Source organism: Brienomyrus brachyistius, chromosome 2 (genome assembly GCF_023856365.1).
Source record: "Brienomyrus brachyistius isolate T26 chromosome 2, BBRACH_0.4, whole genome shotgun sequence".
Lineage (NCBI taxonomy): Eukaryota > Metazoa > Chordata > Actinopteri > Osteoglossiformes > Mormyridae > Brienomyrus > Brienomyrus brachyistius.
This window is the reverse complement of record NC_064534.1, coordinates 247,953-261,469: the sequence shown is the minus strand read 5'-3', so window position 1 is coordinate 261,469 and position 13,517 is coordinate 247,953. Positions and strand designations below refer to the sequence as shown.

At 50.2% G+C, this 13,517-nt stretch overlaps 1 protein-coding gene across 8 annotated transcripts in view; it reads right to left on the bottom strand.

Annotated features, from left to right (window-relative positions):
- The window catches only part of ncor2 (nuclear receptor corepressor 2), a 165,141-nt gene that overhangs the window by 43,630 nt on the left and 107,994 nt on the right, over positions 1 to 13,517 (bottom strand). For 6 of the 8 annotated variants that reach the window (XM_049003271.1, XM_049003228.1, XM_049003218.1 and 3 more), the window contains exons 10-17: positions 13,334 to 13,506; positions 13,155 to 13,248; positions 12,698 to 12,876; positions 10,471 to 10,525; positions 9,869 to 9,967; positions 7,418 to 7,560; positions 4,764 to 4,924; positions 3,232 to 3,294 (exon numbers count right to left, since the gene is read on the bottom strand). In XM_049003271.1, coding sequence (XP_048859228.1) covers positions 3,232 to 3,294; positions 4,764 to 4,924; positions 7,418 to 7,560; positions 9,869 to 9,967; positions 10,471 to 10,525; positions 12,698 to 12,876; positions 13,155 to 13,248; positions 13,334 to 13,506 — 967 coding nt within the window. The remainder of the gene's footprint in view (positions 1 to 3,231; positions 3,295 to 4,763; positions 4,925 to 7,417; positions 7,561 to 9,868; positions 9,968 to 10,470; positions 10,526 to 12,697; positions 12,877 to 13,154; positions 13,249 to 13,333; positions 13,507 to 13,517) is intronic. The other 2 variants (XM_049003233.1, XM_049003238.1) reach the window with 2 other exon arrangements.

The following is a 13,517-nucleotide window of genomic DNA, read 5'->3' as shown; positions in this document are numbered from 1 at the left end:
CCTCACAGAAAGTGACAAGGATATGAAAGGCAGCAGAACAAGCAGTCTCTTTGCTCTCCTCTTACTTCCCTGAGTCTAACCCTCTCTCCCTCTCTACCGAAACAGTCGCAGTTAAGCACGCACGCGCACACACACGCGCACACACACACACACACACACACACACACACGCGCACACACAGGAAGGAAGAGCCAGCCAAGGAGAGAGGGAGAAAGCAAAAGAGCCTGAAACTTAGGGCACTGGAGGCTGTTCCTCTCCGTCTTACTGACCTGCTTCTTATTCTGTCTGAATGTGACCCCTGGACGAAGCTGCGCAGGGCGATGACAGAAAGAGGGAGGGAGCAAGAGAGAGAAAGAGAAGGAGGCAAAGAGGGAGGGAGAGAGAGTCATAGGGATAGGTGCAAGGCCTGCCAAACCTACTGAGGGCCGCGCCAATGTGGGCCAGTGCCAGCAGCCCCGGCTGCCAAGCTGTCGCCCAGGTCCTGCGTCACCGATTAGCTGGCGCCCAGCGAGTGGCCCTCCAGCCTGCTCTCCGCTCACCCTCATCAACTAGCAAATCAGGGGGTGCAGCGAGTCATTTGAAATACGTACAAAAAAATGGACGGCAGGCAGGACAGGAGGGAGCTGTCTGCCCATCTCAGACGGGCCAAGCTGGGGCACCGAGACCCACTGCTGTTGGGAGAAATTGGCGGAGCCAACACGCAGGCCAATGACGCACGAAGTAACCATGGCGAGCGGGACAAAGGGGCAGAACCAACACACAGGCTCCTGATGCATGGGCTACACACAGTGGGTGGGACAAAGGGGCAGAACCAACACACAGGCTCCTGATGCATGGGCTACACACAGTGGGTGGGACAAAGGGGCGGAACCAACACACAGGCTCCTGATGCATGGGCTACACACGGTGGGTGGGACAAAGGGGCGGAACCAACACACAGGCTCCTGATGCATGGGCTACACACGGTGGGTAGGACAAAGGGGCGGAACCAACACACAGGCTCCTGATACATGGGCTACACACGGTGGGTGGGACAAAGGGGCGGAACCAACACACAGGCTCCTGATGCATGGGCTACACACGGTGGGTGGGACAAAGGGGCGGAACCAACACACAGGCTCCTGATGCATGGGCTACACACGGTGGGTAGGACAAAGGGGCGGAACCAACACACAGGCTCCTGATACATGGGCTACACACGGTGGGTGGGACAAAGGGGCGGAACCAACACACAGGCTCCTGATGCATGGGCTATACACGGTGGGTGGGACAAAGGGGCGGAACCAACACACAGGCTCCTGATGCATGGGCTACACACGGTGGGTGGGACAAAGGGGCGGAACCAAAACGCAGGCCAATGACGCACGAAGTACACATGACGAGCAGGACAAAGGGGCAGAACCAACACACAGGCTCCTGATGCATGGGCTACACACAGTGGGTGGGACAAAGGGGCGGAACCAACACCCAGGCTCCTGATGCATGGGCTACACACGGTGGGTGGGACAAAGGGGCAGAACCAACACCCAGGCTCCTGATGCATGGGCTACACATGGTGGGTGGGACAAAGGGGCGGAACCAACATGCAGGCCAATGACGCACGAACCACACATGGCGAGCGGGACAAAGCCAAAACGCAGGCTCCTAATGCATGGGCTACACACGGTGGGTGGGACAAAGGGGCGGAACCAACATGTAGGCTCCTGATGCATGGGCTACACACGGTGAGTGGGACAAAGGGGCGGAGCTGAGCCAAAATGCAGGGTCCTGATGCATGGGCTACACATGGTGGGTGGGACAAAGGCGCAGAGCCAACACGCAGGGTCCTGATGCATGGGCTACACATGGTGGGTGGGACAAAGGCGCAGAGCCAACACGCACGGTCCTGATGCATGGGCTACACACAGTGGGTGAGACAAAGGGGCGGAGCTGAGCCAACACGCAGGCTCCTGATGCATGGGCTACATACGGTGGGTGAGACAAAGGGGCGGAGCTGAGCCAACACGCAGGCTCCTGATGCATGGGCTACATACGGTGGGTGGGACAAAGGAGAAACGGCAGCCAGCATGCAGGTTTGTACTGTCCCTAAAGCCCACATCCTTTCCCCTCTAACTTTAACCCAGATTCTTCACACTCCAAAAAACACACACAGAGAAACTCCCACAGACATACAAGTTTGTATTCATATTTTTGTGGGGACTGCCCTTTCATTTCTATTGGAAAATCCCTAATACCAACTATGACAACTATAACCCCTATCCAGCCCTAACCTTAACCATAAGTAACAAAATACAAGACCTTTGCCATAAAAATATAATATATTCAAGACCCACTGACACACACACACACATATCCAGGGCCATGGATTTACAGAATTTTAATTAAAATCCCCAAACTGCTGCCTGCGTACTTGCTCTGCCCAGAAGGACCTGCAAGTGAGCGCTGCCTTCCAGCTGCAGGAGCCTGTGTTTTCAGCATCTATTATCCTTCAGATGCTTCGGTCAAAACACCAAGTAGCCATTTTAACAGCATGTAGAGCCTTAGGCCAGGTGACACCGCACCGCACCAGGGTATGCTGCCCCTTAGAGGCCAGGTACGAGCGTGCGGGCAACAGGCAATCGTCAGCAAGGCCCACGGTGGGGTGAGACCTGGCCCAAGCTGAGCATGTGTCTGGCCTGCACAATGCCACACTGCTTAGCAGCACCAGACCCAGATTGACTTCACAGCACTCAGCGGTAGCAGCTTACGTGCTGAGCCCTGTCTGGACCTTTGCCATGTGACAGTGAGGAAGTCCCAAAGTAAAGAGGAACAAAACAAAGGAGGGTCAAGCTGCAACGCTAGAGCCTCTCACTTCCTGAGAGGCCTCATGCAGAGTTTTCAGTGCTAAAGGAGCCGGGGCCGGTCGCCCAGGGCACGGAGAAGCCCGGCATCTCCCAGTGTGGTCAGGGCTGACGCAGCACCAAAAAACAGCCACATGCCACGTTTAGAGCCTCCAGCGATCCAGAGCGGTGACCGAAGGAGCTAAGCAACAAAGAACCTCCGAAGGAACCTGGAGTGCAGTCTGATCCGCAGCAGGGCCACTCGGCAGGACCCTGTAATGGCAGCAGCAGCAGCCAAGAGCAAACCAGGAATTCACAAGCCCGGGCACAGAAGAATGGGGGAGGGGGGGATGGGGCGTCAGATGCACACTTACCCCATCACCCACTCGTCAGACACACATGGGCAACTCACCTTTTTTGGCAGTTTCCATTTCCTCCTCGGTCCAGCGAGAGCTCTCATTCATCTCAAGATTGGCTGAAACAGAAGTAGAACCACATAAGGGCGGGTACAAGAGAAGCGGGGGGGGTGGTAGCGTGTGAAGCGGGGCAGGGTGCATGCGACCTCCTGTCTATGCAGCTGCTGCTAACAGACATCAGACTGGGATGTTTGTATAAGCAGAAGGAGGCCGGAAGCTCACAGAGGTGCTGCTTAATCATTACCCAGCAGAGGTCTGACTCTGGGCCAGTGTTCATCTTATGGGCGACTACGTGCTAATCTAAGAATCGGGCACTGGGGATTTCCTGCAAAGTTTCCAAAACCAGAAGTCTTGTGAGTAGAGGAACTACAGTTTGAGGCTATGTTTCTTTAATTATCCTATATGCAGTGTGTTTAGGCTTTAGTGAAGTACCTGTAGCAAATGAAGAGCACTTACGCCCCCAGGTGGATAAAAAGTGCAAGTGCTACTGAGTTATCTGACCATGGCTGACAAAGAATCATTCAAAGCCTGGGGTCTGAAGTGTTTCAGTGAGACATGGGGGCCTGTGGCAGACATGCTGGAAGCTGCTGGGGTACCTCAGGGGGTTTTCACTGCACAAAGTACGGTATTTTCAGTACTTTCGTTTTCCATTGACTTCCGCTCGAGTACCAGTACCGAAAGTTCCAGTACTGAAATTGCCAAACCAGCTGGGGTACTTATTTGGTACTTCAATACTTTGGGGTGGGACTGGCAAACGTATTTGCTGTCGATTGGTTATGCAAATAGCCTGCCGCTGAAACACAAAATATAACCGGCATCTTTTGAAACACACAGCGAACAGGGAGAAACAAAATAAAAAGCAGTAGAAACAAAAATATAAAAAAAGTAAAATGGATGGATGGACAAACACAGGCTTTAACCGCCAGATGGTCAGATGAACAGATCCAGCGGGATGTAGATGCACGACTCGAAATAAAAAAGTATTTGCCGTAATAGCAGGTCGCTTTGAAGAAACAGGGCAGACGCGAAACACTGAGCAATGCCGCTTGGAAATAAAAAAACATAAGCAGGACTACAGGAAAGTGAAGGATCATAATAACGTGTTTAAATTCAGCGAAAGAAATACCGCACTGCACTTTGTGATTAAGGGCGTCATTTGCAGGGGCCAACGACCAGAGTGCCCATGAACTGGCGGCCGTGAGCAGGGGGACAAGTGAGCAAGGGGGCCGAACGCAGGGGCCAGTGTGCAGGGGGAACGTATGCAGGGGCCAGTGAGCAGGGGGCTCGTCTGCAAGGGGGCCAGTGAGCAGGGGGCTCGTGTGCAAGGGGACCATAAGCTGGGGGGCCAGTGAGCCAGGGGGACCGTGAGCTGGTGGCCAATGAGCAAGGGGGTATAAGCAAGAGGGCCATGTGCAGTCAGCCAATGAGCAGAGGACCAGTGAACAGGGGGCCAGTGAGCAGGGGGGCCATAAGCTGGGGGGGCGTGAGCTGGGGGCCAATGAGCATGGGGACCATGCTGGACGCTCACCCAGTTCGCTGCTATGATGGGGGGTGCCGCTCTCCTCTGCCTCATTGGCCATGGAGCGTGTGATTCGGCCCTTACGGCGGCCCTGGCTGTTGGCCGTGCGCCTGCCTTTGAAGGCCACTGCTGGCTCCTTCTCTTCACCATCTTCTCCGGAGGTGTCATCCCTGGGGTGGGAGGAAGGCTGTCACATGGTGTCCGAGCTGCAGTCACTCTCTCTAAGCTAGTGTAGCACCCGTACAGGTACACATAGTGAAGATTGAGGAGCTTTTGCATATTAATAGCAAGGTGTCAGTTAGCATGACAGTCAGGGACAGAACCTACAAGTTTGTTAGATCAAGTCCTGGAGGAGGCTCCGTTGTGGCACCTTGTTCCTGATGCAGCTGCATGTTTATAAGTGGATGTTATTCAGTTGTCATGCTGCACTGGACCCAACATCATTGTACAGAATCACACCATTATTACGTGAATCTCGCCTAGCGAGTCTAACAGCTGCCTGAAAGGATTTGTGCTGTAAGTCTTCTCAGGCAGCACACAACTGTGTCAGAAAGCCGCTTCACAGCTCCAAACATCATAGCTCATACCTCCATTCTGGTACAAACTTCTTGAGTGTTTAAAATTGTTATGTAAATTGTCTACTGATTAGCCTGGCACTGGCTAATGACTAAGACATCAGGCACTTTCACACCAAAGTTCAGCCTTATCATGGTTCTGACTTCCTAAGCCGGCTCAACTGGAGACTTTTGCGGCTCCTGGACACTTGTGTGTGTCCCTTTCTGGCCTCACAACAGAAATGGGGACCTTTATGCTAAATTAGTACAGGAGACAAAACCTCATAGGACAAACTTCACACAAAATTTCATATGAATCTACATCCACAAACAATGGAGGATAAACATCATCTAGTTAATTATTTGCTAGTTACTGGGGCGATCGATCATGAGGAAAACGGGTCACAGCCTTTCATTTATATTTTATTTATACAACTTTTATGATTCTTAAAAAATCTGGCCAGCAGATTGATCTGTTTTTCTCAACAGAATAAAGAATGATGTAACATTACTCTGCTGGTGGGCTTTGGCAAGTTTCACCACCAGTACCAGCACCATTCGACAAAAGTATAGCGGTTAGCGATCAAATTTTCTCGTGCAGAAATATAAAGACACAAGCAAAAAGACTCACTGATGCATTAAATGTAACAGCAGTACAAACATTTAAATTTGCTCCATTTTGCTCCACCTTTTTTCCGTACTTCAGCCTAACTTCCATATTAGTGCAAATGCTTGTGGTCAACCAATCAGCAAGCTATTACTGTAAAGGCCTCCTTGGCAGTTCTTGTTCGAGTCTGGAGTAGGTAGCATGAAAGGGTTCTGGAATTCCCTCCAAGGAACTACAATCAGGTCAAATACTGTATATTATAAAGGTTCCAGAAATTAATAAGTGAATAAGTATCTTCCTGAAAGATAGATCATCCTGTTGACCAAAAGGGAGTCTAATACAGAAGTATTACACCAACACAATGAAAGTAAATCCTACGAAAATCAAACCTTCTTGGGGAGGTGAAAGACAACAGGTACTCACACACAGGGATCCATGTCACTGCCCAAAATGGGTCGCTAAATGAACAGATGGTGACGGCTAACTAAAATTCATGCAGCTGCAAGGGCCTTTCAGGTCAGGAGATGTGACAATAGCGTGCTTCAATCATTTTTAACAAAATGTACAAAGGGTCAGAACATCGACAATTCCAGAGCATCAGCTGAAGGATGGCAAAGATTATTCACTAGTAAAGGTGATTCAATGTTCAATATTTTACGTAATGAAATATGTAAGGATTTAAAATGAAATATCTTGCATTTTTCATTTAGATAAGCTTCAAAAAGACTAGCATGACAAGTATTAAATATTGCATTATGTATGTGTCTTATAGTCATAAAATATCTCACTGGCCACCCATAGAAAGAAAAACAAAAAATACTAACAACTAAAATGGAACTTGTGTAAAATAGAGAGCTGAGCAAAGATAAAGGTGGAATTGATGGGCATTGCCATGCTGGCTCGACGACAACAGAGACTCCATTAATGCCTTCCCTGGCACCAAAAACCTCTCTGCTTCATGGGCCCGGCATTCATCACTTGATGCCATCTATGTTGGCCGACTGGCTTCTTCTCAGGAACCAATGAGAACAAAGCCTTCATTTCAGACCATGGGACTCCACAGATATGCCCAAATTTTGCAGTTGGACACTGACTGATATTAAAAAGGTGAGCAGACAAATCATGGCAGCTCTAAACACTCGGGCAGCCTGATAAATCACTGACAGAGATCTGAACAGGGTTCAGTGGGTCAGGGTTGAATCCATACCCAAGTTCGCAAGGCTGTGACTTCAAATCCCGTGGTTGGCTAAGTGACATGACCACTGGGCCCTTGAGGGAGGCCTTTTCCCCAGTAGCACCAGGGATGCGGTACATGAACACAGCATATTCATTATAGTGGCTCTCACTCCATCAGAGGCAGAGCGGCTGGCTGCTTCTCTCATGTCCCAGCTGACTTCAGTGAAGCGCTGCAACCTGAGGCAGGGACTCTCCTGCCGCCTGAATGCAAAGGCCTGGACCGGACATCCCAAAATCGCTGGCCAGGTGTTTGCGGTGGAACTTACTTCAGGCCATCCTCCTTGTCCTCTCCCTCTGTCTTCTCCTCCTCCCGCTCTCCTTCCTTTTCTTTGTCTTTTTCCTCCTTCTCCTCCTGGCTCCGGTTGACCTGCTGCTGTTGCTGCTGCTGTTGCTGCTGCTGCTGCTGCTGCTGACAGAATATGGGGGGAGAGGGGGGTATGGGTGTGCTTAGACGAGCTATCAGGAACCCCGGGTATGGGGGGGTGCTCCTGCCTGCTGCAGCCTACATTATGAGACAAACACAATATACTCATCGGCTTGGGTGGGGGGGAGGGGGGCAACAACGACTTCAGCCTCCCACTACGATTACGGACTCTGGGGGCCTGAAACAGCCTCACTGCTAGGCTGCCACTTGTGCCTCCTGTGTGTCACCCAAAGCAAAAGCCCATCCTGATTTCCGCATCCTGGAGCAGGCACTTGTTGGACAGGCCTGCACAATGCCCCACTCCCTCCCTCCTGCTCTCTCCTCGGTCTTCTTTTTGTAAACTTCCTATATTCCTAAATGCTGCTGCACTCTGAGGCTTGAACATGATTGTGGTGTCCTGGCTATAATGTTGCAATTTACAATTAATCACGTACAAACAAGACAGGAAGGAAGAGAATGAGGAGCACAAAGGAATTAAAGTGTTGTCAGTATCTAAGCTTCTTTTTCAGACCAGACCTGGTGGGTTGCTGCTGGATCAGAACTGCCTTCCAAACCCTCACCAGTGACTTCCTGTTCCCTTCTAGCTCATTACCTGTGGCTACACTTTCCCCACAAACGCAACATAATCAATCAATGAAGCACGCCCATTGACTTCGTGGTGAAATACTGTGCAAAAAGGAATTGTGATTGACAGACAGACAGATACAAGACAGGAAAAAGAAGAACAGATGGAGATGGCTGGGATAAAGCAGTGGCCCAAAGGAGCAGCTGTCCCAGTGAGGTCGCAGCCCGAGCCTCGCAGCCGTCCCAGTGAGGTCGCAGCCCGAGCCTCGCAGCCGTCCCAGTGAGGTCGCAGCCCGAGCCTCGCAGCCATCCCAGTGAGGTCGCAGCCCGAGCCTCGCAGCCGTCCCAGTGAGGTCGCAGCCCGAGCCTCGCAGCCGTCCCAGTGAAGTCATAACCCGAGCCTCGCAGCCGTCCCAGTGAGGTCGCACTCCAAGCCTCGCAGCCGTCCCAGTGAGGTCGCAGCCCGAGCCTCGCAGCCGTCCCAGTGAGGTCGCAGCCCGAGCCTCGCAGCCGTCCCAGTGAGGTCGCAGCCCGAGCCTCGCAGCCGTCCCAGTGAGGTCGCAGCCCGAGCCTCGCAGCCGTCCCAGTGAGGTCGCAGCCCGAGCCTCGCAGCCGTCCCAGTGAAGTCATAACCCGAGCCTCGCAGCTGTCCCAGTGAGGTCGCACTCCGAGCCTCGCAGCCGTCCCAGTGAGGTCGCAGCCCGAGCCTCGCAGCCGTCCCAGTGAGGTCGCACTCCGAGCCTCGCAGCCGTCCCAGTGAGGTCGCACTCCGAGCCTCGCAGCCGTCCCAGTGAGGTCGCAGCCCGAGCCTCGCAGCCGTCCCAGTGAGGTCGCACTCCGAGCCTTGCAGCCGTCCCAGTGAGGTCGCAGCCCGAGCCTCGCAGCCGTCCCAGTGAGGTCGCAGCCCGAGCCTCGCAGCCGTCCCAGTGAGGTTGCACTCCGAGCCTCGCAGCCATCCCAGCGAAGTCATAACCCGAGCCTCGCAGCCATCCCAGCGAAGTCATAACCCGAGCCTCGCACCCTGCCTGTCACGCTAATCTCATTTCTGCTTTTTGCTGAAAAAAGCTTGAAGCGAAATGGAAACATAACTCAAAAAAGGACAAATGCACAGACAGAATCAATCTCGTATATAGAAACAAGCTTAGTACCCCATCCCACCATTTGATAGGGGGGGGGGGGGGAAGGGAGGGGGGGTAATAAAACAGCAAATCAATAAAGTTCCTTGCTAATAGCTTCCAGAGTTTTGTTTGTATAACAATGAAGACTGCCTTCTTAGCAGGGTCATATTGAGAGTGTGCCCCTGTACACCCCCAATCACTAAACCAGTAAAATAAAAATCCATGAGGATGGAGACACTGTCAGTGGCATGGCAGGGCAGGACCGCGCCGGGGGTAAGGCAACACCGGAGTCGAACCGTGCCAGGGCAGCCCCCTCCTCGACAACCAATCACAGAGGTGCTTACATAAAGAGCGACAGGCACTGCTGTATACTTGTGTATGGCTGGCACGACCTTAAAGTTCCACTTGACTTGACTTGAATAATGTCTGTGCCAGTCCTTAGGATGATGTTCTGGCATGCACAGCACCCTCAGATCCATGCCCGTGTCAGTGTTTCCGTTTGGGGGGTGCGGGAAAGTCTAGCCTGCCCCGTGTAGCTGCAATGCATGCCCTAGGCAGGAGCTGCGGTGGTGGAAGGCTGCAAGCTGCCGCAGTATCAGGAAACAGGTTACCTGGCTCCGCCCACGGCGCCTGTAGTTTCTGCGGACGATGTTCTTGTAGTTTTCATTCTTCTTCGTCAGGTAGTAAAAGAGAACACACTCTGCCACCGTCTGCAAAAAGCAAAAGGTTCAGTTACAAATCAGTTTTTGAGGGAGATTCTTATTTCACCATTAGAGTTAAAAAGTTACTGTTTTAGGTATTAGGTTACTGTAATGAAGCTGCCACATTTGTTACTGTTGCACCAGCCCGATTTTGTCATGGGACTGATGGAGCAGGCATTAATATCGTTGTGTACCAGACCATACTGCAATAAAGATTCCGGTGCCTCATTTTGGTACCACTTAAATACCAGAGCTGTTGACTGAAATATTTACTATCTGGTGCTCTGGCGACAGAAGCAGCACTGCACCTCATGTGCCATCGCTAGTTAATGTTACAACTGCTCTATATAACCCAGTAATATTTATTTGCTATAGCCTAAAATTATTATCCCATGGATCAATAAAACAAACATCCAAACCATCCAAAGCATCCACCCATCCATCAGCTGAAGGCCTGGATGCTGAGCAGCTTCAGCTGCCACAGACCTACACACCACATGGAGAGCAGGTACCTTTCTCTCGAGGAAGGAGGCGATGAGAGCAAAGTTCTTCGGGTGCTGAATAAACCTGCATTTTGGCAGAAACAAGGAGGAGATTTTGGAGAAGAGCAGTGAGAAGAAGAAAAGGGCCTTTTGCTATGCTGGCTTTCAAAGGCAGTACAAAGTATTGTTCCTCAGGTGCTTCCCACAAGCAGACATTATGTCCTCTAAAGGGCCGTGCAGGTAACTGCATGGCATTTTAATACATAAAAGAGAGAGAAGGGATGGTGTAAGACAAACTGTAAGACCTCCTGTACTTTAACGGCAAGACTGATATTTGAGTTATACTAGAATTCATCTCCCTGCCCTGTAAACTTCTTACATCTGGATGCTTGCTCTGAGTACAGATCTGTGATTAAAGCTACACCTGTACATTTACCATCAGAGAAGCATTTCACTAATTCTGTTAAGCCAGAGAAGAATCCACCTTAAACCACACAATGTTCAGAGGATCTCACCTGGCAATAGCTATCATCAGTTACATGCCCCCAAAGCTGGGCATGGGGATGTCATTGCTGTGTACACGCGCCTTTACAGACCCTTGCTGAAGGCTCACACAGGTCAGTCTGTCCTTTTTACACTGCCATATTTTCACTAATCCGACTAGCTCCATAAAAGACTAATCCGATCAGCTCCATTTCATCAGGTCAGCTGGAACTCAGTAGTGAGCTTTTGGGATTCATTGCAGGCCTCAAACAGGGATTTTTAAAGACTCACTTTACTGTCAGCCAATTAACATGTTTGGTATCCTGGTATTCGCCAAATCCAAACTCATCCATCAGTCAACAGAGTGTTGGTGACTTTTACACATATGCACTTCAGCACTCAGCAACTCCGCTGTGTTACTTTACGGGGCCCGCTACTTCATGGCTGAGTTTCTATTGTTCCTAAACCCTCCACTATGCAATAACACCACTTACTGTGGAATATCTAGCAGGGAAGAAATTTCATGAACTGATTTAGTGCAAAAGGGCATCCAATGACAATGCCATACTTGAATTCACTAAGCTCTTCTGAACGACCCATTCTTTCACAAATGTTTGTAAACCTCACTGCATGGCTGTGTGCTTGATTTCATACACCTGTGGCAAAGGGTCTGAATGAAACATTTACATTCAGTGATTAAGAGGTGTGTTCCAATACTTATGTCCATATACTGTATATGCACATCAGAAATATGGGTTAGGGTTAGGGTTAGTATCCAAGTGGATAGTCGACTATCCAAGCATGACTTGACCAACTAGAGCTGCTTTATTGTGGCAAAAATCGTAATTACGATTATTTTGACTAATATGAACATCACTATTATTTCCTAGGTTTACTCTTGACTGCAGAAACATTGAATTAACTTAATCTTAATAAAGTAATTTATACACTTACATTGAAATTAAATTGAAACAAAAATATAATTTAGTAAGAAAACACATTGTGCAAATATATTTATTAAATGAATAAATAAACTACACTGAGATAAATTGTTCTCTCAGGTTCAAAAACACATGATTCTATCCCCAGCTGTAGGAATTCGCTAACAGCGTTTAGGGAGGGGTAAAACGCACCGCTGAAAAATTAGTGTGCCGATCTGGATTTATTGCGAAGGTAAAGTAGGGCATCATTTCAATACGAGATAAAAACAAATATCGTTTCTCTTGATTATCATTTTTTCATAATCGTGCGAAGCCATATTTGTAATCGTGATTCAAATTCGATTAATTGCTCAGCTCTATGACCAACCCTCATACTGCTTTTTTAAACCTGCATACACATATTTCAGCGACAGACCATAGCCCATCTGCATACTCAGATTTCAGTGACAGGCCGTAGCCCATCCATATATACATATTTCAGCGACAGGCCGTAGCCCATCCATATACACATATTTCAGTGACAGGCCGTAGCCCATCCATATATACATATTTCAGCGACAGGCCGTAGCCCATCCATATACACATATTTCAGTGACAGGCCATAGCCCATCCATATACACATGTTCCAGCGACAGGCTGTAGCCCATCCATATACACATATTTCAGTGACAGGCCGTAGCCCATCCATATATACATGTTCCAGCGACAGGCTGTAGTCCAACCATATACACATGTTTCAGCGACAGGCCGTAGCCCATCCATATACACATATTTCAGCGACAGGCTGTAACCTTTCACACGCAAAGCTGTACACTGAACACTAGGTCACTCACTTCTCTCGAAAGGTGTCCTTCTCCTGCTCGCTCCACATGTTCATCACCTGCCGGTCCTTGTACACCTTCATGGGGTCACCCATTAGGCCGTTCATGTTGATGAACTTGATGCGCTGCTGTTCGGCGTCGAAAAGCATGGGAGGGATTACCGCCAGCTGGCGCATCTGCTTCTCTGAGTTCTGGGGGTGTGAGCCAGGCGAGCAGGGAGGAAACCGCCCAGGGAAAACACACCACGTATTGGCAAAGATGGTGTAAAAATGACACCCTAGCAGCAATAATAATAATAACATTGCAGGATTTCATCATGTGCCAGGATACAAGATGCGGCCGGGCATGAGTGTTTCTAGTACAGTATGTGAAAGTTCATGGGGAAATGAGGAAGTGAATGGGAAAGGGGCTGGCGGTAAAGCCGATAACTGCACTGGTTACAGCTCTGGCGTAAGACCTGGATGCTTACCTCCTGCTCGGAGATGCCGTCAATGATCTCAGAGACCTCATGTTCACTGCGGGCAGCTGAAGATGACAGCCCCCCCCCACGTTGCCCCACCCTGCTGGAGAGAGGAGGCCCTCCACGGTCAGCGCTGCGCCAGCACACACTCTGCAAAAGGTCGCATGCGTAAGCGGGCTGCCCCTCACCTCTGCATGCGTTCCTGCAGCTCACGCTGCTTGCGGATCTCAGGGAACTGCTTCTCGTAGTACTCCCGCACCTTCGTCTCCTTGGCCCGGCGTCGTGGGTTGTTCTCAATGCGCTCCACCTTCTTCTCCCAGGCTTCCATCAGCTGGTCATAGCGCTGGCAGAACTTTTGCTCCTGAAGGGGAA